At 41.6% G+C, this 23,034-nt stretch overlaps 8 protein-coding genes across 13 annotated transcripts; 4 read left to right on the top strand and 4 right to left on the bottom strand.

The window, feature by feature from the left end:
- Positions 1-4: 4 nt before the first annotated feature.
- Positions 5-951, top strand: LOC6550643 (NADH dehydrogenase [ubiquinone] 1 beta subcomplex subunit 7). Its single transcript, XM_001978095.3, has 2 exons — positions 5-248; positions 314-951. The coding sequence occupies exon 2, from the start codon at positions 315-317 to the stop codon at positions 666-668; it is 354 nt and encodes a 117-aa protein (XP_001978131.1). The 5' UTR covers positions 5-248; position 314; the 3' UTR covers positions 669-951.
- Positions 952-1,418: 467 nt separating this feature from the next.
- Positions 1,419-2,727, bottom strand: LOC6550642 (transmembrane emp24 domain-containing protein 5). 3 transcript variants are annotated; one of them, XM_026982187.1, is made up of 2 exons: positions 2,657-2,727; positions 1,419-2,550 (listed from the first exon to the last, which is right to left on the bottom strand). In XM_026982187.1, the coding sequence occupies exon 2, from the start codon at positions 2,536-2,538 to the stop codon at positions 1,831-1,833; it is 708 nt and encodes a 235-aa protein (XP_026837988.1). In that variant the 5' UTR covers positions 2,539-2,550; positions 2,657-2,727; the 3' UTR covers positions 1,419-1,830. The 3 variants fall into 3 exon arrangements, with proteins under 3 accessions (XP_026837988.1, XP_001978130.1, XP_026837989.1); XM_001978094.3 differs by having other exon boundaries at positions 2,615-2,698; XM_026982188.1 differs by having other exon boundaries at positions 1,419-2,587; positions 2,657-2,698.
- Positions 2,728-3,236: 509 nt separating this feature from the next.
- Positions 3,237-5,368, top strand: LOC6550641 (1-acylglycerol-3-phosphate O-acyltransferase Pnpla3). Its single transcript, XM_001978093.3, has 2 exons — positions 3,237-3,929; positions 4,192-5,368. The coding sequence occupies exons 1-2, from the start codon at positions 3,465-3,467 to the stop codon at positions 5,071-5,073; spliced, it is 1,347 nt and encodes a 448-aa protein (XP_001978129.3). The 5' UTR covers positions 3,237-3,464; the 3' UTR covers positions 5,074-5,368.
- Positions 5,369-7,809: 2,441 nt separating this feature from the next.
- LOC6550640 (lipid storage droplets surface-binding protein 2) lies at positions 7,810-12,704 on the bottom strand. 3 transcript variants are annotated; one of them, XM_026981704.1, is made up of 5 exons: positions 12,205-12,704; positions 10,295-10,732; positions 9,656-9,706; positions 9,112-9,293; positions 7,810-8,974 (listed from the first exon to the last, which is right to left on the bottom strand). In XM_026981704.1, the coding sequence occupies exons 1-5, from the start codon at positions 12,395-12,397 to the stop codon at positions 8,831-8,833; spliced, it is 1,008 nt and encodes a 335-aa protein (XP_026837505.1). In that variant the 5' UTR covers positions 12,398-12,704; the 3' UTR covers positions 7,810-8,830. The 3 variants fall into 3 exon arrangements, with proteins under 3 accessions (XP_026837505.1, XP_001978128.3, XP_026837506.1); XM_001978092.3 differs by lacking the exon at positions 9,112-9,293; XM_026981705.1 differs by lacking the exons at positions 9,112-9,293; positions 9,656-9,706.
- A 5,121-nt stretch (positions 12,705-17,825) lies between these two features.
- LOC6550574 (microsomal glutathione S-transferase 1) lies at positions 17,826-18,919 on the top strand. Its single transcript, XM_001978091.3, has 2 exons — positions 17,826-18,255; positions 18,487-18,919. Exons 1-2 carry the CDS (start codon positions 18,005-18,007, stop codon positions 18,737-18,739), a joined length of 504 nt encoding a protein of 167 aa, XP_001978127.1. The 5' UTR covers positions 17,826-18,004; the 3' UTR covers positions 18,740-18,919.
- Positions 18,920-19,323: 404 nt separating this feature from the next.
- On the top strand, positions 19,324-20,314 carry LOC6550573 (microsomal glutathione S-transferase 1). 2 transcript variants are annotated; one of them, XM_015155202.2, is made up of 4 exons: positions 19,324-19,532; positions 19,608-19,643; positions 19,744-19,823; positions 20,023-20,314. In XM_015155202.2, the coding sequence occupies exons 1-4, from the start codon at positions 19,368-19,370 to the stop codon at positions 20,273-20,275; spliced, it is 534 nt and encodes a 177-aa protein (XP_015010688.1). In that variant the 5' UTR covers positions 19,324-19,367; the 3' UTR covers positions 20,276-20,314. The 2 variants fall into 2 exon arrangements, with proteins under 2 accessions (XP_015010688.1, XP_001978126.1); XM_001978090.3 differs by lacking the exon at positions 19,608-19,643.
- A 220-nt stretch (positions 20,315-20,534) lies between these two features.
- Positions 20,535-21,201, bottom strand: LOC6550572 (cytochrome c oxidase copper chaperone). Its single transcript, XM_015155806.2, has 3 exons — positions 21,099-21,201; positions 20,857-21,033; positions 20,535-20,771 (listed from the first exon to the last, which is right to left on the bottom strand). Exons 2-3 carry the CDS (start codon positions 21,006-21,008, stop codon positions 20,687-20,689), a joined length of 237 nt encoding a protein of 78 aa, XP_015011292.1. The 5' UTR covers positions 21,009-21,033; positions 21,099-21,201; the 3' UTR covers positions 20,535-20,686.
- A 918-nt stretch (positions 21,202-22,119) lies between these two features.
- On the bottom strand, positions 22,120-22,852 carry LOC6550571 (translation machinery-associated protein 16 homolog). Its single transcript, XM_001978088.3, has 2 exons — positions 22,749-22,852; positions 22,120-22,681 (listed from the first exon to the last, which is right to left on the bottom strand). The coding sequence occupies exons 1-2, from the start codon at positions 22,749-22,751 to the stop codon at positions 22,142-22,144; spliced, it is 543 nt and encodes a 180-aa protein (XP_001978124.1). The 5' UTR covers positions 22,752-22,852; the 3' UTR covers positions 22,120-22,141.
- Positions 22,853-23,034: the final 182 nt, after the last annotated feature.

The raw sequence follows: 23,034 nt of genomic DNA, 5'->3' as shown, positions 1-23,034 counted from the left end.
AATATTTTTGTTTAACTTTTAAGATCCGTGTGCCTTTTCCTTAAAAGTTCCGTTACAAAAGTTTACGTTTCAAAATATTTCATTTACATTACAACACAGCAGCTGTTTGTTCAGTGCTGTAAAACGGTGGCGCACCGCGAACTGGCAACTCTGTTTAGCAGCTGTCACTTGCAACAAAAACAACACGGGCAGGAAGAAGAAGACTTTGACAGCTGCGGCGCAACCGAAATCGAAGAAAAACAATTTACGTAATTTAATTGTGCGAATTTCAATGGTCTGCGAGTGTACTAAAACGCCTTTTCCCCACCCGCAGGATGGGCAACGCGCTGACGCACTACCTGAATCCGGACGTGATGCCCGGCCCGGATGTGGTGCCCTCCTTTGACCCAATGCTGGGCTTCGAGTCTCGCAAGGAGCGTGTGATGATCGCCACCCAGGAGGAGATGGAGTCCGCCAAGCTGCCGCTGGATGCCCGCGACTACTGCGCCCACCTGGCCATCGCCTACCAGGCCTGCCGCAGCGACACCTTCCCGTTTGTGTACAAGTGCGCCCACCAGAAGCACGAGTACCTCACCTGCGAGTACGAGGACTACGTGCTCCGCATGAAGGAGTTCGAGCGGGAGCGCCGGCTGCTGGAGCGCCAGAAGCGCCTCAACAAGGCCGCCTAGGCTTAGGCTAGACACCTCTATACAAAAACAACCCCAACACCATCAGGTGACGCTCCTGGCCGCGGATTCACTGCCACTGCCCTATGTTGCAAGCTAGTTTCCAGCGGAAATGTCAATAAACAACTCCATGCTAGTAATAATGCGGATCTGCTAACCATTTTTTTTTTATTATCCATTAAACGATTGAAAAACTGTTCGAAAAACTGTGCATCGCGAAAAGATCAAATTATAAATGGATTTTGGTGGATGAGCCGTGGGATAAAGGTATGGATGGTATAGGAAATATAAAATACAGTTGATCTGAGCGGAAATATCAATAAACAAATCGTTAATGTATCTGCCAGCTACTTATTTCTTAAACAAAACAATTATTCAAAAAAGTGCACCAGTTAAATTAATTTAACTCGAAAATATTAAAACGAAATGTAAACGATGCCCGCCAGCCAATAGAATATAATCAAATTAAATAGATTGCATAGATTCCAACTGTCGCCGTAGTTCCTAATGCAATTTCTGTGTTCACTTCAAATAGGTAATTGGAATACAGTGGCCTTTGGTCGTCAGCAAGCATTGTTTATCTAACCAGTTGACAATTTTAAAAAAAGTTTACAACTGTGAGATTGCTGGATATGTCGTATTTCCTTTTTGGGTGAAGTATTCGTACAGGAAAAGCCTTTCAACCAATTAATTTTATTTATGCGCAAGTTACCCAGCCAAGGAGAAACCCTTAAAAATGATTCCATTTGGGCATTTCCGTATAGGCAGTAAAACACCTTTTATTCACTGGTTTCTGAAATTTTAAGCTCAATATCAAACTCATCTCCTGGCTTAATCGTACAATTGCTTTCGTTTAACAATGCAGCGAACATGCGCGCACACACAACACACCCCGTATATCACAAGCACACACCCGCATATCTATAAATATACGGAATACTTTATCTCCTGACTACATAATATATGATATATATATGTATATGTATAGAAACTAACGAACTACTGATGATGGCAAGTGGTTTGTTTTATAAATTACATTCTAACTAGAGGGGGAGGATCCAGCTGCCGGATGGCTTTTACTCATTCAATAAATGCATCCTCGGTGCTCCGGCACGCACATCTTTGGTAGAGGCTTCTCCTCGGCACTGGACACAGGATTGACCCATCAAATGCCCAATTTGCGCCACAGATTGTGCATGCGTCCGCCGGTGGCAAAGATGCTGCGCAGCATGAGCACCTGGATGAGGCCAACACCGATCATGGCGCCGATCTGCAGCATTGACCAATGGTTGACCTTCTGGAAATTGGACTCGGCCAGATTGCGATCGCGTGCCTCGTGCGATCGCAGGACATCCTGCAATTGGCGGGCCTTGGTGAGCTGCAGGCGAATGCGTCCAATGAAGTCCATTATGTCCTGCACCTTCATATCGTAATACTCGTCCCGCGAGAGTCCAGTTAGCTCATCCACCTCGTTCCACTGCGTGTCCCCCTGTAGCTCTTCGCCCTCGCGCTCCACAATCAGCTCGAAGAACACCGTCTTGCGGTTGAACATGCTGAAGCTGTTGTCGAAGCAGAACCGATAGTCGCCCTCCTTGGCCACCTCGTGGCGATGGACATTCTCCGGTTTCTTGAAGTCACTGACTATCACCAAGCCAATGGGGTCCAGCAGGGTGAAGCTGATGTCCAGGTCACCGTGCCCGCCATCGATTACCTGGTACTCAAAGTCGATGGTCTCGCCCTGGCGCACCGAGTGGTATAGGCACTCCGTTTTGCCGGCGTCCACATAGACGGTCATCTCCTTGTCGTAGGCCTCCGCATCCTGGACGCCCAGCAGAAGTGCTGCGATGATAAGGAGCTGGACGAACCCAGGCATTCCCAGCCAGATCTGGACGCAGTGACGCAAAGTAAATGAGTAATGGTGGCTAAATTTAGCCGGCTCTTTATCTTACCGCTTGCATTGTGAGCTAATATTAAAAATACAAAATGCTTACCGTGGCAGTGTGCCCGTTTGCCGCGCAGAGCTTGGAGATTCAATGAACGTTCACACTGTTCGCGGCTTTTCAGCGATGCCAAGCCAACTTTTTTGTGGTCTTGTAAAGATATCTTAGCTAAGTAATATTCCTAGAAATTTCGTTTAAATAGTTGTTGGCATTTTAGAAGGGGGCCTAAGTATAATAAAGGTTTAAGTATATTAAAGGTTTGATACCGTAAATTTGATACCTTTCTATAAAATACAAAAATAACTTAAGACTGGTATATTATGTTGAACTTTTAGCTAGATTTCATAAGCAAGATCCGGCAATACTGGCAAATAACGGATTTTGAATTGGCGGCAAATTTAAATGAGAAAATTAAATAAAACGAAAATTAGAAACAAATAAGCTTAAAACAATGCTTATGGCTTAAATAAAAGAAATTAACAAATTATCAGCCCCTGACAATTGGCTTGATTACTTAGGCCTGTGATCAAAGAAAGATAAAAAAGGCTAAAAAAAAACATCAAAAGATCGCGAAAAATACAAACACAGTGAGATGTTCAATAAAAATAATAATAAGTATAGCTTATGTTATCTTGAAACCCTTTTAATTAGTATTTTATTGTATTGAAAACAACTTTGCAAGGTCACACTGACCAGGTCTAGAATAAGCTCGAAAGAAAACTTGGAAAAATAGAAGAAAAAACGTCAACAACAAATCGGAAAAATCTGGCAAAAAAGAGACAGGCATACCGGATTATATGACAGTTCTAGCTGATCACGTGAAGCGATTATTTGCCACGAATAGGTTATATTCGCAAATATGAAGATCCGAACCAGGAGGAGTCTCTCATTTTCCGGCTGCGGCTTCTTGGGCATCTACCACGTGGGCGTAGCCGTTTGCCTACACCAACACGCCCCCCAATTGTTGCTGGAGAGGATTGCCGGCGCATCGGCCGGTGCCTTAGCCGCCTGCTGTCTGATCTGTGATCTCCCGCTGGAATGCATGGCTGGGGATTTCCTGCGGGTTGTCCAGGAGATACAACGACATTCGTTGGGCGCCTTTAGTCCGTGGTTTAATCTGCCGGAGTGCCTTCTCGAGGGCATGCGAAGCTGGTTGCCTGAGGATGCCCATCTGCTGGCCAGCGGACGACTCCATATATCCCTCACCCGCGTCAGCGATCGCCGCAATGTGGTCATGTCGGAGTTCAGCTCCCGGCAGGAGCTCCTCGAGGCTCTCATGTGCTCCTGCTTTATTCCCGGACTCTCTGGATTTGTGCCGCCACAGGTGGGTTTCTCATTTATTATTGGAATCACAGAAGCTTCGATGTCAATAAATATATATATTTTAGTGGCATTAAGCCTATTAAAAATAACTGTCACGCACACCACATAAAATATCTAATAACAATGAAGGAATGTAAGAAATTTAAATATTGCTGTTCTGCGTAGGCAATTTCATTCCCGAAACTAAGATTATCAAAAATGATTACTTACAAACCAAAATTTCAAAGCAGGTGTTTAACTTGAATATATGTATGTCTTTTCAGGTTCGAGGAGTTCGTTATATGGATGGGGCCTTTTCCAATAATCAGCCGCTGCTGGACGAGCACACCGTCACCGTGAGTCCATTTTGCGGGGAGAGCGACATATGCCCACGGGATCAGAACCCCCATCTCCTCCAGCTGAACATCAATTGGGCGAACACTTGCATCCGTTTGTCCAGGAGGAATCTGCGTCGCATGGTGCGAATCTTGGTGCCGGGCAGAGCGGACTTCATGGCCGATTTCTGTCAGCAGGGCTACGATGATACGCTCCAATTCCTGCGCAGGAATAGCCTTCTCAAGGAGGGGTTCAGGGTCGAGGAGAAGGGCATGATCAGTTGGATCCATCAGCAGATGGAGAGGGAGAAGGCGCTGCGAGGAAGTCCAAGGAGTCTTGAGAAGGAGCACATGAATCGCATGCCAATAAAAAAGAAGGATATGCAGCATAAGAAGCGAAGAAATCGAAAACAGAGGACACAAAGACATAGTCCGCAGAGGACCAAGAAAAAGCAGCAGGAGAGGATCAGGAACAGAAAGATTTTTGAAATGGACAAGGACCACCAAAAGGACGCCACCAACACGGAGAATCTGACAGAGATCAAAGAGAAACGTCGGGAGAAAAGGCCTCCAGAGGAGCACGATCGCTATCCCAGTTCACTCATGGGCTCCACCTGGTCACTCCTGCGTCGCGTTATGTTCGCTCCGCCGCTGGCCAGGCACATGGTCCAAGTGATTGTCCGCCACCTCAGCCAGAGTCTCACGCTCTGCGAGCAGCCGCACTTTGATCTCGCTCTGATGCAGGCACCTACCGCCTGTTACTCTTCGAGCACCTCCTGCCCCCCATCGACGCCACTGGGTGATAGCGATAACGACAAAGTCAAGGCCTAACGAGTGTGCGAGGCCAGCCAAATTGAATCGGAAGATCAGGTGGTTGAGGAGGTGGATGAGGTAGGGGGGACATCCGGTGTTCATTAGACGCCATTAGCTTTATCAGGGATCGTCAATCGATCGGTTTCCAATTGATTTTCATGTCTGTTCGCGCAATTACTTTTATTTAATAGAGGAACTTTTCCGCGTTTTGTTTTCTTAAACATCGAATTTTTAAATGTTTTTATGTACTGACTGCTGTGAACTAAATAACCAAAAAATTTGTACTTAATAAACTTGGTGATTTATAAAAAGAGGAAAGGATTTTAAATGAAAATTATACGTTAAATTAAAAATATCCCAGTACACAATATTATTCAGAAGCCATCAGCTAAATTGAAGACTTTTTTAAGGTCCTAGCCAAAACAGAAAAAAAGGAAATCTTTTTTCCTAGCCAAAACAGAAAAAAAGGAAATCTTTGCGAAGATTCTTAGTATCAAGCTACCGAAAACCAAAATAATTGAAATCCGCTTGCTGCGTTGCACTCGATTCTTCTATCCGAATAAACTGATATAACCTCCAGATTCGAGGCTCTGACGCAGATTCTTATCAGCAAGGTGCAACGCAAGAGAGGATGATGCACGACGAGATCAGAGAAGTCGACGCAATAGTATAGTATACCATACTCAATAATCAGAAGCGAGAGAATGAATAATAAGAATCACGCCACTTTCTGCACTTTCCACCTCCGCCATCTCGCTCGCACTCGTGGTGATCGAAGAATGCCACGCCCCTAACGCCGAAGGCGGGTGCTCATCCTGTGGCTTTATCGCCCCCCTCCCCCATCCGTTCCCGCTCCAACTCTCTTTCTCTCTCATTTTTCTGAGTGTGCGTGTGTGTGTTTTATAAAGTCATTCAATTTTATATAGTACTTACTCTTGATTACGTTTATAGTTGGAACGCCTTTATGAGTCCACTCCCTGCTCCTCTGCTCCCCCGCTCTTTCTTCGCGATAAGAATTGTCGTTGCCAGGCGAGGACTGGAAGACTGGAAGAGCAGACCTCGTCATCGTCGCTTCGGGAAGATCGGCTGGGGAGGCCAGGTCCAAAGTCCGGGTCCATTAACATCTCTACACTCGGAGGCCCCCTGTAGAGGTATACACACCTTGCGGTTGCCCCTTCCATTACACTGGGCTGCTGTCCAATAACGATCGTTACCACCATGCCATGATCTGATCATCGAACGGGCCCACTAACGATCGGTGCATTGCACTTACACAGAGGATCTGCTCTACCCATGGAGAAACCTAATCAGAGCACTAAAGCTGCAGGGAATATAGTATGTAGTATAGATTTACTTATCGTGGCCCAACGAACAAGTCTTCAATGGGAAGAATCGGATTTACCTATCAATATCAACATGGTATGAAGTACTACAACAGAAAAGCCTGTTATAAGATGTTCTATAGACAAGGCGTAGATGTACTTATCATAATAGTTCTTCTATCGGAAAGCCTGTATAAAGTAATCCAGGAATACTGGAATAATACTGGAAGGTATGTGGAATTTTTTGCGCTTTTGTTGTAAGAAGAATCGGTCATTATTGAAGCCCTTAGGTATTTCACATATCATATTCATAGATGATATCATATTTCATATTCGATAAGATTTGTGAATTTCATTGGTTTATAGGTTGCTTTTATTGTGATTCATTTTTTTCGCCTTGTGTATGCCATATTAATCGATTGCGGTTTCGGAACCCGTCGAACAAGTCATGGGTTCCATGGGTTCCACAAAAAAAGAAAAAAAAAACCCAATACCTCAGCGAAGCCCTTTTCTGGGCAGACCGAACTCATGAATATTTCGAGCCCCAATGCATTTCGCAAAACTCAATATTATGCCAAGTATGCTTAGTCTGAGTTTGAGATTGATTCCCCAGGCTGGCAAACTGGAACCTAGTCGAGACGGTGGACAGACTGAGCCCATGGCATGTTCCTCTTGTCGGGAGCGCCAATTATAGCGATCGGCCAGACGTGGAGCATACAAATGAGATGGGCGGCATACGGATTCGGTGGAGAGATGCGGGAGTGACTACGCGGAGGGAGTGGAGTGCCGAAGCCAACTGAAATGAAAGGGAAACTCAGAGAAGCCGACGTCGCCGTTTTGCCCAATCTACATGACGGATAATTGCACGGCCATTAACGCCGTCATTATCGACAGGGACAGAGTCACAAGTCCACTGGGCAGTGCACAGTGCGGCTCAAGAAAGTGGGATCTCAACTCAGACTCAACCAGAAATAGTTCCATAGCTAAAGGAAGTTCGAGTACTACCGAGCTAGATAATACGTGCTAACCCAAGTGCGCTAATAAACTAGAATAGTAGTGGACAAAAATGACTAAGATACTATAATATGAAGCACATGGTCTTTTTCTTTTCTTTTAGTTTCGAGTAGCAGCAATTTCCGATCCCCAGCCAAACGCACTTTAATATCACATGTTCGGAAACGTAGTATACATATAGACGCCTTATCTGGCCAGCAAGTGATCCATAAATTCATTCGCTGCAGCGTTCCGGCAATTGCGAGGACTGAACTCCACACTGAACTCGAAGTAAATCAGCGGACCGGGGAGCGCTGTCCCGATAAGGCGCCTAATCAGATGGGGGGCAGTAGGAGCCATAGCGCTCCGCCTACTCCGCTTATCGTTCACGCTCTGCGAGGCGAGTGGGAAAGGCAAAAATAATTGAAAGAAATTCGTTGGCATTTCTCTTGTTCTTCGTTCCAGTTTTGCGTTGGCTCTTTTTATTAATATTTAATATTATCAATCTAGTTGTTTAGAGCAAACATTATGGCTAGGTTCTCCATACAAGTGTGTGAGGGGGTGTGTGTGTTGTGTTGTGTTATGTATATATATATATATATATATATATATGGATATAGATTAGGCATAATTCATTTTCATTAGCAATTAGACATCTTCTGGTTGGGCTCCCAGCGAGCGTACAATGGAAATTAAATAGAGATAGAAATAGCATTAGGTATTATATTACGTATACGTACAGCTAAACCGCACTATGCCAACCGTGCGCGTATGTTCTCTTTAAATTTATATATCATATATCTGCGTATATATTAGGCATATATAGGTGCGTATATTTTATGTATTATTCAATGCATGCGTGGCACTTTAGCACAGCTAAAATTGACGAAAAAAAAAATCGCTCTCTTCTGACTCCCGATCTCTGCGACTACTATTATCTTACAACTAGGATTGGTGAGGGCTATACTTCAAATAAATATTTACAAAGCAGGTGGCGCAGGAGACGGGGTTCTCGGGTATGCGTTTAAAAAAACCTTCTCCACTTTAGATGATCCTCTATGGACGTACTACTCGTATCGGCTAGTACTCAATGAAATATTACGCAAAAAAAAAAAGAAATTATAAAATACATTATAAAATGGGCGGCTTGGGTGGTAGGTAGGGGGTATCTTAGGTGGTGAACGTGTGGGAAAGAGGATAATATCTAGCTATAGATATAGTTGTAAATGGGCTGCTGTTTTTCCACTACTGAGACGTCACCGCCGGCGCCCGTTTGCTTTTGGCCACATGGGACTAGGCCACAACAGCCTTGTTGTTGCTGGTGGAACTGGTGCTAGTGGTCGTTCCAAATGGCGAACAGGTGTCGCTGCTGCTGCCGCCAGACTGCTCCACATTCGTGCCCATCGACGAGTTAATGAAGTTGATGTACTGATGCAACTTAAGGGCGGCTATCAGGGAGCTCAGATAGTCGTTGATGTTGCCCTTCTGGACCTGCTTGATCTGTCGGGAGACATTTCGATAGACGCGACGGGAGATCTTGTTGGATAGCCGTCCAACCGTCTGTACTGTGTGTAGGACTGGATCCTCGCTGGCGGGAACTGGCACTAAAAGTAAAAGGAGGAAAAGTAATCATCATTAACGAGAGAAGCCAGTAATAGTAAGTGGAGTATTTGTTACGGGTTATAAACAAGTCATTGATTGATTAGTAATAGTGGCGCTGTGTTGGCTTGTTTGTGCTTACCATAAACTTGTTGAGTTCCCTATCGATAATGCCTACGATCTCTGGATTTCTTCTAACGTACTCAACAATTTCGGTTATGATTTTCAGGGACATGGACAGAAATACCGTCGAGGCGGCCACTAAGAATCTATCATCAATCTCTTGATCGTGATCCCGGTCGTAGCTCTCCCCAACAACAATAACTAACAAATGGCATAGAGAAAGAGAGATAGAGATGTTAATTTAGAAAATTAGTGTCACTTTTTTGGGGGATGGGCGGTTAATTAAAGCTAGCGGCGGGGACAGCACCAGGATCAGGATCTCGGTTTCGAAAAATTTGAAGGCTAAACAACATTTATCGCTCGACTCGAAATCGTAAATATTTCTGTATATTATATTCCCATTTTGTTCTCGTTTTGTGTGTGAAATTGTCGTCATGCTTGATTAGTGTTCATGCTTTTTTATTTACTTGCTATTTTTATGCTTATTAGAAGGTGTGTTAGTGGTTGACAAACAAACAAACGATCGAACGAACTGAAGATCGGATCGGGGATCGGAAACTTACTGTCATTTTCAGAACTCTTGCCATTCTGCACGACGGCATTTTGTTTATCATCTGAGAATTAAAAATATTTACGATTTATATTTAGAATTTTATTTACACACCGCGCAGAAAAAGTGAGGGCAGCAGAAGGCAAGCAAGCTAATTATACATTTTTGGGCCAACAGATGGAAATGGTACGGAGCCAATAAATATTATTCTCCACCATCCAAAGATCTTAAATAAAACTGAGCTAAATAATACTAACTGAATTATATAATAGTACTGTCGCTTTAAAGACAGTAGTATTAATTTTTAAAATAATTTTTTGAAACAGCTTTAACTATATTTTGAAAAAGTAGTGTTTAGAGAGAAAACCTAATAATTATTCTCGAAGGACGACAGGACAAAACTTTTAGTTTTAGTAATGTCAAAGATGATCTGATAAAATTGGTATTAAATAAATCAAAACAATTTTTAAACGTACAAAAAGATTGGAACTTAAATTGCTTCAATTATCATATATTTTATTAAATTGTAATATTTAATTTAAAGTGATGGCAAATGAGAAAATCACTGCTCTACGGCTCCAATGAATATATATAAATGGAAATACCCGACGATTTGCCCTACTATTTTTGAAAGTCTTCCGTCAACACTCACCATTATCTTCCTCCACATCCGACTCGCACTTGGGGAAGTAGTATTCCAGGAGCCGCTCGGCCAGCGCCGTGGTGGTGTCCACTCCGTTGACAGCCAGACTGCCGTACTGGGTGGCCAGGACCTCGTTGGCTTTCTGCCAGGCGAGATCCTTCAGAGAGGCGGCCTTCTGCTGGCCGGCTGCCTTGAATTTGACGACACGCTCCAAATGGGGCTGCACTACATCGATCACCTTGCTCTTGGCCTGATTGTAGATCTCCTGGGGTGTGTCCTTGATGATCGGCGCCTTTACCTCCAGCTTATCGATGCCCTTGACCAGGGTCTGGTCCACATAGGCGATGGGTCGGTCCAGTTTGGTGACGAAGGGAGCCGCCGTTGTCACCGCGCGCGTCACACAATCCTCGGCTGCCGTTAAAGCCCATTCAAATACACGATTTTTGCCTGAAAATCAGTATGGTTGACATTATAATCAGTTATAAAAATTGGAAATCAGAATATATGTACAAAAATACAAAGTATCATTTGAAACCTAACAGCCACTTTAATCTGGAACTTCTAGAATTGTGTAGTAATACCCCATATATTTGATACAAGATCGGAGAGCGCGTTTATCAGTTGCAACCATAATAATTACAATCATAATAAAAAATATGTAGCATTTCTAGCTGATAAGGAACTGCGCAGTTCACGAACCCCAGGGCCCCTTGGACCCGAATTCTATCTGTCTGGGGCCCGCCAGTTTAGACTTTGATAGTTCGTCACTCGGCAAACACATCATCCAATTCCAATTCCATTCCCAGCAACTGCAGCAACAACTGCGAAATATCACAAACAAGTCGAAAGTCCAACTAGAGTTTTTGTTGTTGCTGCTGTTGACAGTGAGACCCCAATAGCACCGTAGTATCAGTGCTGCCCGCTTAAGTTAGTTTCCAGCCAAATCTAACCTTTTTCGACAGCGTTAATCGATATTGCCTTGTAAATGGTTATTTATTTTAAGTACATGTTTTTCAAAGATCTGTAAATTGGGCCATACCTTAATAAGTTTGATTTCAATATTAAAGGAAAAAAATTATATATTGAACTAACAAAATACTGCATCCTTTACCGATAATTTAAAATTAAATTAATTGTTTTTATATGTCTAATATTGTTTAATGTTTTTGCTATAGGAAACTTAGAAACACCAGTAATATGTTATTCTAGCTATCAATTAAAGCGCCACTTTAGCTTAACTTTTGCTCAGCCCTGGCAACGCTGCCAGTGCCAGTGGCGTGGCCATAGAGTCCGTTTTGCATTTCCTCTCATAAAATCGAGCCCCCTTTTATTGTCGGCGCCTCTGCGACTGCAGCCTACGTGCGGTGGCCTTTTAGTCGGCCCCCGTTCACTCTCTCTCTCATTCGCTCTCTTTTGCCTTTGGCCAAGTGTTTTATTATTATGTAAATTTTAAGCGAACTTTGAACGCAACGCGTCACGAGGGCAAAGTGCCGGCCTTTTTGCTTTTTTTAACGCTAGGTCATGGTTGTTGTTGCTGTGATTTCGATTATTGAACGACCGGCAATCAATTTATATCAATTGAGCTTAATTTCTGGCCAATTAATCGAAAAACATTAAAAAACAAAAAAGAGTGGTTGTTGCTGCCCTCTATCTGCGTTTCGAGTTCGAATTGCAACTCGAATTAAAATGGCGAAGCGAAGTCAAAAAAGCAACGGTTTCGGTTTCGATTACGGCTTCGAGTGCATATGGTCGCTGCAATTGTTGTTGCTATTTGCCTCCTACTCCTACTCTCCTCCTCTACCGATCGTTTATTCTCTATATGTGTTCCGTTAGGCGGCCCAAAGTAACTGGACTTGGGCGAGTTCAATGCACTCGGAGGTCTTATTTTCATTTTCTGTTTTTTCTTTTGCTGCACTCACCTTTTACTTTGCCATAGACATCCTGGGATTTGTCCCATGCCGCATTTACCACGGGCAATTTGATGATCCGCTCGAGGGACTCGAGGTGCGGCAACAGGTCCTTGGCATCCTTGGGCTGGTCCACATCGTTCACCGCCGTTCCATTGCCAGTTGTTCCGTTCCCGGTGGCGTGTTTCTGCTCTGCACTGGCCATGATCTGTTCTCTTTGGTTCCTCTTGCGCTGCTTTCTGCTGCCCTTTTCACTTTTTCTTTCTTTCGCTTCTCGGTCTTTCGCTATCAAGCTCTTTCGCTTGCCACCGCACTTTTCTTTTCGCCTATTGTTTCTTTTCTTTCACGAACAAAAAAACAGCTTAACCTGCGAGTAAGTGTGCGAATGTAGGGTATCTGTGTCTGGAAGCACTCTTTTGTTTTATTCCTAGCACTTTTTGGCACGTCTGCTCACGTCTGCTCGCTGGGACTCTCTGACTGATTTGCTAGCTGCGCGGCTGGTTTATTATATGAGCGAGTGCTGCCGCCAGTGTTGCCAGCGCCGAGCATCAAAAAAGCTATGAGCGACAGTGATGCCGCATTTTAGAAAAATAGCTAAAAACTTATGTTATTACAATTTTTATTACAATTTATTATCATAAATCTCCAAGATTTATGACTAGGCGAGGGTCATAGGAAGAAACCACAAATTAAAATGTAACCATGAGAAAGTGCTTGTCGCTTATTTCAAAATATTATTCAGAATAACAACAGAAAAGTAGTTGACTAGAAACCAACTTTTTTTTCAAACATGTTGAACATTGTAGTGATATATTTATTAAATTAATGTAAATACTGCGGATATCATTAGCAGTACTATAAAAATAACGCAATAAGAGAAAATAAGATTGTCTGATATGAACTAAGGAAAATTGCATGGCAAAATCTATCTTGAAAATGGCTAGATCGATTGCTCCTGTAAGATAGTGTTCACGGAGAGCAGAGCGCCAAAGCCAAAAAGACTTAAGATTAGGACTCTCTTTGGAATTCCATATAATTATAAGACGAATATTTGTCCACTAAGTTTTGGCCAATACGCATAAAACAAAATTTTTTAAAATGTGTATCAAAACTAATCGCAATTTTACGAATCCTGATTATCTATTGTAGAACAAATGTTTTGTTTAAAATAGGTACACATTATGTACCACACACATACATACATATGTACATAGCTGTTTTAATTGCAAAGGATAGACATTATTTATAAATACTTTTTATTATATTAATTTTTGGGGTGAGAAAATGTATAATTACATGCATATATTAAAAAAATAATGCTATCATGATCTTTAAAAATATATTTTAAAGTTCTTCCGATCCAGACACAGTTCATAGTGCAATTCTTCTTTGTTATCCTTGAAGGGGGTTCAATTCTTCTGCCCAGAAAGCAAGAAAGTTGAAGAGAAAGAAAGAAATTTGGGAAAATAAGAGAGACATGTTTGTTCGGCATGCTTGACAACTAGATTAATTAATACGCAGTGTCGGGCGCAAACAAAGTTTAGATTCAAGCACATTCCAATATGTATATGTATGTATATTAACATATGTACATACATACATATGTATTTTTGTGCATGGGGGCACTTCGATTATCAATGGCCAGTGTGCACCGCCACACAAAAGCTTCGTGCGACCTTTGAACTCCTGCCACAGCATCGATAATACGCCACTGCACTGTCACACATCAACATTCAATTTTCTACGTAATTATTGCCAAATGCTATGTAATTCGCTTGGCAATCCAAAGTCCGATGGGTGACAAAACGAAAACAAATTACGAGAACTACAAGCGAAACGTGCTAGCCGCGGAAAGTTAACCCCTAAAAAGCGGCACCATCCCCCTGTTTTAACCCATATTTCAGCACGTTAAGCAAGACCCTAAAATCATATATGTATATCCCTAAAATATAAAAGAAAACTTTTCTGCATTGATGAAAAGGTAATGAAAACTATAAAAAAGAAAAGCCGACATTCCAGAATGACCAGACTTAATTTTAATAATATACATAATTTAAATTCATGTATAATAATTTATAATAATTTAAAATTCGAATATAAGAAAATGTTTTTTGCTTGGATTTTAGTTCAAATACGATCTGAGAAAACCCCATTAGGACGGAATTTTCTCGATCTTTCCATAAACCCAAAATGGGTTAATGCCCTAGTGAATTATGAGCTACTTATATATAAAGGGTAATTATGTCTGTCTGATAAGGCTTAACCAGAACGCCAACCACTAATGCGCATATTAACCAGGCCCTCGAGATGGAAAGGTTGCAATGGCTAGTCCGTAATTCCAAAGTCCGGACCTGTCGTCACAACACTGTTTATGTTGTAACCAAGAGCAGGTGCTTATCGTCACCAGTTGATCGGTCTAGGCTGGGTTCCGATCGGCGATGTCGGACGTACATATGTATGTATATAAACAAATGTAACCAATTCGATCAGTTTATTATAGTTATATGAAGTTTTATGTGGACTTTGTAGTCGTGGTATCTCGACATTACATTAAACGAAGGAAATCACTTCAACCATGTTTGCCTAACTGATTTCGCTAGCAGATAACGAAGATTACTGGAAAATAGTAAATATTGGAGGGTTTGTTACGACAATATTACGAAGCAATTCTTTATTCTCTTTTATACAGAGCTTGGGCAACGTAGAAAATTGGGAAATTAAAATTTCAAAATTAAAATAGGTTTTACTGTTATATGGTTGTACATATATTTTGGATTATGGAATCGGAATAATCCGCTCAAGAGCTGCATATGGAGCCGATTAGCACTTGGGCGCACGTAGACAAGCTCCAGACCGTATGTATACCTTATAGGCTTAATAGGCCCCAGTACGCGTAAAGTATGTACATATATATAAAGACATACATATATACATACATAAATACATATGTGGGTATTTTCCCAAATGGTTGAGTCTAGAATTCCATTGGAATGGATGAATTTTGGCATCTAGTGCCAAATTTCAGGGGCCTAGGCGTTATCTATTTATAGAAGGAGGAAACATTCGGGTAATGATGACATATATTGGACTTTGGATTAGCGGCGTGAGTGAGTTCCTCTATATACATATGTATGTACATGTGAAAGGCGAATGAGTCGCTTGCTGATTATATTAAGTTTTTATTTCCTTTTTTTCGCACATTTCAATGCTTTCTAGATGGATTGTACTTTGCTGATAAGGGGTTTTGAATACTTTTTTTACACTCTGCTTCATTAATTTAATGCTTTTGTTTTATAATTGTCGTCGGTTATCGTTACGATGTGTGTACAGCCTTTAAGCCACCTATTAAACAAAGTTCGCCATGCTTATCGCAATATAGTGACACATGGGTTCAAATTGCTCGACAGTCCAATTGCAGAGGCGATTAAATTTTTTGTTAGATTTCCATCGATGAGTGCTAAACTAGTTGTGTAGGCTTTAGCACTAAGGTAGACCTACTCGAATACTGGGTGTAAGTCTCACGTAACTTGACCTCTGCGCAGCTTATCTCAGTGAAATTTGGAATGCAATCTTATAATTGAATATAATGAAGATAAATGTAGGAAAGTCACCAATCAAACCTTTTTTTTTTGCAAATACCCCGCCTGGCATATGTATGTTTTACGAAATATTTCAGTTCTCTGAGTTGTACGACAATGGGATCTAAGTACATACATATGTATGTGCAAGCACTAGGGAAAGGGGCAGCTCGGGGTAAGTCCAATTCGTCATGGGGCGAAAACCCACAGAAGACTAGAAGGAACAAGAATGCGCCGGCACCACAAAAAGTCGTCTGGCGGTTTGGACTTTGGACGGTTTACGTGATGTTGTCGTCGTACGATGACGCTGTCTTTGGGACTGAGAAAATTCGATGCTGGTGCTGGAGCGTGTGCTCCATTGAAAACAAAAAAAAAGAAATAAATAATGAGCACAAACCAGAAATTAAAGAACTTTTCGATTAATTTTAGACGGGGCCAAAGACCAATTCATGTGAATACGTCATTGCTTGTAGATAAATGGGTGTCTTCGTACCACGGTGTGCAAAAGTGGTTCAAACTTGTTTTGATGGCCCCAAACTAGAAATAAAGCTTTTTATTTACCTAGAACCCTATGGGATAAGCGATATTTGTAAGACTGCATAAACAACTGTAATTTTCCGAAATTAGGGGTCTTAAATATTATTTTCGAGAATTTCCTGACTGGTACCATAGTTACTAGGGACTTGACCACTGAATATTGTTTATTTTAACTGGAATGTACTGAAAGTAAGGGTTTACAATATCGTTTGCGAGAATTTCCTATGTGCAACCTCAGTATCTTGGTACCAATCTTATATAACTTGCCTCTCCAGCTATATATCTAAACAGGGATATATATTTCTATGGGAAATTGGATATGTGGTATTGTATCAGGCCCCCTGCAAAATGCGTCTGTGCCCCAGATTGTGGATCAGCCCTGTTCCGAGTTAAAGTGGGTCTCCATTTGGCGGCAGACATCTAATCAGACGGCGAATTGCCTCGTTTCAATTCAATTTCGTCTGACTGAAAGACGCAAACAAACCAAATACTACAAACATACGCACATGGATATCTGTATATATACTAGTATATTTTAATGATTTCTGCGGTTTTTGTACACAAGCTGATAGTGATAATATAGTTGCCCCCACGCATGCAAAGCGTGAAATGTTCGCCCTCTCTTTTTTTCCTATCTGTCTGCTTCCGTTTCCACGTCCCTGTCATCGAATTGGTGATTATTTTCTCTAAAATGTTCAATTGGTATTTAATTCCAAATGAGCTGTGTAAATAACTAACAGACATACAAATGAATCGAGTGATTAAATATTAATTAACTGACATGTTTAAAGTGTTTAAGGTTATCAGAGGATGAATGAAGTATAGGTGGCTCTCTGCATGTATAATTCGCCAAAAAGCGAGCTCTAGATGGCGCCTTGAAATCTTTTGCTGCATTTCTACATCAAAAAAATTTTAGAAAAATAAATATTTTTAGAGTATTGCGTCAGAAACATTTAAAGGTATGCCACTTCAAAATCCGATTAAGATAAGTTGAGTTATGGAGTTTAAAACTTCAGCCTTGGGACATTTTTTTTAATTTTTTCTAATTTCTACATCAGAAAAATTACAAAAAAGTAAAAAACAAGAATGAATGCTGCAGTCAAGTTCCTCGACTATCAGATTTCTGTTACTCAGCTAGTGTAAGTGCAAACGAGAAAATTTCGGAATATCGGTAGAAATTGGGGAGAAAATAAAGAAATGAAGAAAAACTTAAAAAATTAACGTGTGGGCGTGAGAGTTTTCTGCCGTTTATGGGCGTGGCAACTATGGAAAGAAACTTGCGCTGCGTCTATGTCTCTGGAAGCTGCATGCTTCAACATTCTCAACGCTCAACATTCTAGCTTTTGTAGTTCCTGAGATCGAGGCGATCATACGGAGAGACGGACGGACATGACCAGTTCGACTCGGCTATTGATCCTTACCAAGAATATATGTACTTTATATGGTCGGAAACGCTTCCTTCTGCCCGTAAAAAACTTTTCAACGAATCTAGTATACCCTTTTACGAGAAACGGGTAAAAAAAATGCTAGGAATACCGCAAAAATAGGGTCGATGGGCAGTATTTCCTTTAAATATTTAATAAGCTGTAAATGAGGCCAGTTGAGGGAACCATGTCACCTGTTGTGCCTACTCCGCAAATCGGCCACCTTGGCCACGCAATCACCTGCGAACTGTTGACGGACAAGGAACTCTCGCCATGGACAACGGACCGACTGATGCCACGCCCACTGCCGCCGCCTTTCGGCTGATTCTGCTTAGCAAATCGAATCCCGTGATGGGTTGCTACATGTTCTGGACCAGTCTGCTGGTACTCAAGATGCTCATAATGTCGCTACTCACCGCCCGCCAGCGAATGAAGACCAAGACCTATGCCAATCCGGAGGATTTGCGCCTCAGTCGGAGCCCGGAGGTTCGATTCGGGGATCCCAATGTGGAGCGAGTGCGACGGTGAGTGAAAACATTGTATACAACTTAGTTGGTCGTATCATTAACAATATATTGTATTGAATCATAAAACAAAGTTTTGCTGCATAGTATTTTATATGTTTTTATATACATACTATTACCTTTCACCTATTTTATGTCTTACAGTTTGGACAATTTAATATAAGATCAAGAAACATAGATCACCTTAATTTTTGTATTAGCAAAATAATCAGTGTTTAATCTTTTTTTCAGGGCCCACCGTAACGACCTAGAAAACATTCTGCCCTTTCTTCTGATGTCGCTGGCCTATGTGGCCAGTGGACCGAATCCCCTGACCGCCCGTCTGCTCATTCGGATCGGAGCAAGTGCCCGGCTGCTCCACACGGTGGTCTACGCCATCATCCCGGTTCCGCAACCAGCAAGAACCCTGGCCTTCTTCACCACCTTTGCTATTACCTGTTTTGAGGCGGGCTACGTGCTCGTCTGCTGTATCAAGTGCATTTAGACTACTGCTGACCCCACTTAGTCAACTAACTACTCACCCACTCGCATTAATAGCACCAGTGATGTCAAGTGCCTAGGTACAGATTTGGGTGCTCATTTTCAGTAAAACGTATGGATTATGCATTTAGATGCTTTAATAAAGCAGCATTTGTCCTAATTTACAAGTATAAATCACCAATAACAAGATCGCCTACAAAGGCTTTTGCTTGGCACGTTAAAGAATATTTATGTGCTAGAATTTGCTATAAAAGAAGAAAGTTTTATTCATATTATACGATCCAAATTTAATCTTATTAAGTAATAATAAGATTTAGAAACGTTCAGAAAGAAAACATGCAAGTTTGCATTAGTTTAAAAGTAATATTCAGATTATAATACTTTTTTTTCATACATAAAACATATGTTTTAGTTCTAAGAAATCACTTTATATAATAGAGTAGTTTAGCTGGCCACATAGATGAAATAGAGATACTACTTGTCCCATGGCTGCACAGCACCTTAGATTCAGTTCGACGCAATTCGTAACCAGTTTGATCGCATGCTTATGATCTCCACAATGAGCTGAGAGTGCGGCCTTACCATTTGTCGAAGTCGGCTCAAAGCGAACGCACACACATTCCGCATCCACCATGTCGGCCACAGCTAGTAATACCAGCCGGATGATGACATCGCCGGGCGATATGTTTACCTTGGAGAATCCTGTCTTTTGCTGCTATCTTTTTTGGTCCACGGTCCTGGTGGTGAAGATGCTGCTCATGTCTCTGCTAACGGCCGTCCAGCGTTTCCGGTATAAGGTAGGCTATATGAAGATATGTTTATGTCGCTGCACTTGCTTAAAGGTCATCATCATTCCACCATTCCATTCACAGCTGCTGGCAATCGTACCGTTGACACTACGGCGCAGGGTAAAAACTAAAAAGCTCTATGTCATCGTGATCACATTAGATTAATTTGATTAACCTGTTTTAGCCTCGTTCTAAAAATGGTTATTTTCCGCTCTTATAGATCTTTCCCAACCAGGAGGATCTGTTCTTCAAGAATCTCGAAGTGCAATTCGATGATCCGCATGTGGAGCGGGTTAGAAGGTGGGTTGTTACCTCAGATCTACAGTCGAAATTCTTTGCCCTTATCCTCCTACAAGTTTCGGCATGAGGAAGTTAAAAACGAGTACATACATATGCGTTTGTAATTGACTTAACCATGATTTAGAGAAGTTCGACTGCAGGCTATAAAACTATTGTTTCATTAACTTCACAGTTGAATAACTTTTCCTTTACTTTTTAGGGCCCATCGCAATGACATGGAGAACATTCTGCCGTACTTTATCATGTCCTTGATTTATATCAGTACCAATCCGAATGCCGATGTGGCCTGCATACTGTTCCGCGTGGCCTCCGTGGCCAGGATCATTCACACTCTGGTTTACGCCGTTTATCCGGTGCCGCAGCCATCGAGGATTCTGGCCTTCGCCACCATGCTCCTGATCACCTTCTACATGGCCGCCGTGGTCGCCTTGCGCACCCTAAGCTTTATCTGAATAAATTCAAGTCCCTTTCGGCTTAACCCTTGATTACAACAGGCCTTTTTCACAATTGGGTCAAGATTAACATTACGTATCTAGTTTCTGGGTTAAAGGAGATAAAAATAACAAATTTCCACTTCAATTGCCACATTTCTAGGCAACTTCTTCTGCAAACATAATGACGAAAGGATTACCTATCTCTCTACATTTTGACTAATTAAAAGCTAGCAAACTGCTATTAGCAACAGCCTTGAACAAAAAAATTACAAACCAGTTGGCTTTCAATTAATTTAGTTCTATAATTAGCTTGAGATGCAACAAAAACAAACAGGGACTGGGTATGCGGGTTGTGGCACTGGGTGTTTCGTGCAGGACTAGTGTTATCCTATAATCCTGGTGCCTTCATCCCAGGATGTGCCGGTCTATCTATATATTGAAGCCGGCATCGCGCATGCACTTCTTGTGTGCCTCTATCAGCGCCGAGCAGTTCTCTTCTCCGTTCTCCACAATGCTGGCGGTGATTGGGTATCGAAATTGGATAAGAATTCAGTTGTTAGCCATGTGGTTGCGTCACGGGATGCAAGGGGTACACTCACCAGGCGTCACGTGCCCTCTTGGTCTCCGGACAGGCACAACAGGCCTTGCACTTGGGCTTTTCGCCAGATGCGGACGCTGCGGATGCGGTGGTCACCGGCTGGGCGGCCGAAACACTTGGAGCTGGGACTCCCTGGGATGCGCTGTTGCCCATTCTCCAATCGGGTATCGGTCAATATCTATTGAAAAACCGTATACTGGACGTTACTGAATGGCTCGCGTTTGTTTATATAATAAAACTCACTTCGAGACGGATATTTCACCACAATTCGGTTTATCGGCGCACAGCACACGAAAATAACTAAATTCAAGTTCACCGAACAGGGTTGTCAATGGATGACAAATATCGCCGTGAGAGCTCAGGGTTTGGCAGCAGTGATGCTAATTTAGCCCTAATTTAATTTAATTTTGGCAATTAAATAATAAATAAATAAGTAATAAGTAAATAAGTAATAAATTAAATAAGTAATTAAATAATAATATATTATTTTGTCCTAATTATATTAGTGAGTGAAATAGTGAGGTCTTTAAAGTGAGTAGTAAAAATTGTCTTAAATAAAGCCTGAAGAATGTTTAACTTACTGTCGGAACACATAATTATTGCTGCTTTTAATATTTGCTTAGGAAACATATTTTCGTGTAGCCCTTCTTGTAATTCCCAACTGGTTCTAGCGAGGACTGTAAGGCATGTCTTCAAATTTAGAGTCGCACCGGTCGAGCAGTGAGTGTGGTGTATGTGTAGTGTATGTACCGGTGTATGTATGTATACATATGTATGTATGTATGTATGTATGTATACATATGTATGTATGTATGTATGTATGTATATATATGTATGTATGTATGTATGTATACATATGTATACATATGTATGTATGTATACATATGTATACATATGTATGTACGTATGTATGTATACATATGTATGTATGCATGTATGTATGTATGTATGTACGTATGTACGTATGTATGTATGTATGTATATATGTAGTGTATGTGTTACTTGCACAAAGTAGTACAAATTGTCTTAATTAAATATTCATAAAAAATATTTAAAATACAATATAAAATTCTTGTTAAGAAATTGATTACCCTACACTGAAGGGGATATATATTTTTATGTTTATTCGTATACAAAGCAGTGATGCCAATTTAAGGTTTTTGAAACCATGTGGACAGATTTATGTCACTTGACAGCCCTGGCGAAGTTATCGATGACAAAAAGTGTTGCTCAACAGCACAATGAAAATGTCAACAAACAATAATAGTTTTTAATATACATTTATTTTATGTTTCCATCTGCTCGCTGGTTTCTGTTTTACCAGACTGCTCCTTCAGCCGCTGCAACATGTTATAGGAGACCAGGTCGAGTTTCAGGTGCTGTACACTGAGGGCACTGCCGTCCCAATCTCTCAGCATTTTCAACTTGAGTGGATCGCAGAGGTTCATCAGCTCCAGGCCGCCAGTGCGGAACTCGTTGCGTTCCTTCTCCAGCGTCATGGTGATCACATCCTTGCGGGCTGCATGCTGATTGGCCCGATGTTTGCCAATCGACTGCTTTAGGTTGATCTGCTCCAGCTCCTCGTCGAATCGGGTGAAATAGAGCTCAATCAGATCCTCCAACTCCTGCGGAGTCAGCGGTTCAGTGCGTCCCTCATCGATTTGCCCGAGAAACCAGCTCAACTTCTCGCCGGTGATGTTGCTTTTGATGGCATGGCCCAAACGGACCTTGTGCTTGTTGTTTTGACGACGTGCCTTCTTGCCCAGCGCCTTGGTTTTCCGACTGTTAGGGTGCTTGCACTTCTCCAGTTCCTTGCGCAGGTTCGTCTAGGGATTGAATGTGTGACAACATTGGTTTTACAGATAAATTGCCCACTATTTACCGCGCACTTACCATTTTTACCTCTGCGATTGTTATTCACGTTGTTAGTCAGTGTTGGTAAACACGTACAAGCACATGTCATGCATGATCAGCTGGATCCCTAGTGGTGGGCACTTGGCAATTGCCGTAACTTTATTTAAATGAGAATGTAAAAGAAATCGCCAAAAGAAATACTATTCAAAACTTGATTTAATAATATTAATTATTGAATAAATAAATAGTCATGCATTGTGACTGCAATAACAATTTTTAGAAACGGCTTATATTGATTATATTATTGATTTTTGATTTGAAGTTT

Source organism: Drosophila erecta, unplaced genomic scaffold, assembly GCF_003286155.1.
Source record: "Drosophila erecta strain 14021-0224.00,06,07 unplaced genomic scaffold, DereRS2 tig00000126-arrow-pilon, whole genome shotgun sequence".
Classification (NCBI taxonomy): domain Eukaryota; kingdom Metazoa; phylum Arthropoda; class Insecta; order Diptera; family Drosophilidae; genus Drosophila; species Drosophila erecta.
Note: the sequence above shows the minus strand (reverse complement) of the source record. Positions and strands in the feature narration are given on the sequence as shown.

Bases quoted from the DNA above. Each gene is read 5' to 3' on its own strand.
- LOC6550641 (XM_001978093.3), top strand. From the start codon at position 3,465: ATGAAGATCCGAACCAGGAGGAGTCTCTCATTTTCCGGCTGCGGCTTC. The intron at 3,930-4,191 runs GTGGGTTTCTCA...ATGTCTTTTCAG, and splicing joins CTGGATTTGTGCCGCCACAG to GTTCGAGGAGTTCGTTATAT.
- LOC6550640 (XM_026981704.1), bottom strand. From the start codon at position 12,397: ATGGCCAGTGCAGAGCAGAAACACGCCACCGGGAACGGAACAACTGGC. The intron at 10,733-12,204 runs GTGAGTGCAGCA...ACTGATTTTCAG, and splicing joins TGTCTATGGCAAAGTAAAAG to GCAAAAATCGTGTATTTGAA. The intron at 9,707-10,294 runs GTGAGTGTTGAC...TTTAATTCTCAG, and splicing joins GGATGTGGAGGAAGATAATG to ATGATAAACAAAATGCCGTC.
- LOC6550573 (XM_015155202.2), top strand. From the start codon at position 19,368: ATGTCGGCCACAGCTAGTAATACCAGCCGGATGATGACATCGCCGGGC. The intron at 19,533-19,607 runs GTAGGCTATATG...TTCCATTCACAG, and splicing joins TCCAGCGTTTCCGGTATAAG to CTGCTGGCAATCGTACCGTT. The intron at 19,644-19,743 runs GTAAAAACTAAA...CCGCTCTTATAG, and splicing joins CGTTGACACTACGGCGCAGG to ATCTTTCCCAACCAGGAGGA.
- LOC6550572 (XM_015155806.2), bottom strand. From the start codon at position 21,008: ATGGGCAACAGCGCATCCCAGGGAGTCCCAGCTCCAAGTGTTTCGGCC. The intron at 20,772-20,856 runs GTGAGTGTACCC...AATCACCGCCAG, and splicing joins AAGAGGGCACGTGACGCCTG to CATTGTGGAGAACGGAGAAG.
- LOC6550574 (XM_001978091.3), top strand. From the start codon at position 18,005: ATGGACAACGGACCGACTGATGCCACGCCCACTGCCGCCGCCTTTCGG. The intron at 18,256-18,486 runs GTGAGTGAAAAC...TCTTTTTTTCAG, and splicing joins AATGTGGAGCGAGTGCGACG to GGCCCACCGTAACGACCTAG.
- LOC6550643 (XM_001978095.3), top strand. From the start codon at position 315: ATGGGCAACGCGCTGACGCACTACCTGAATCCGGACGTGATGCCCGGC.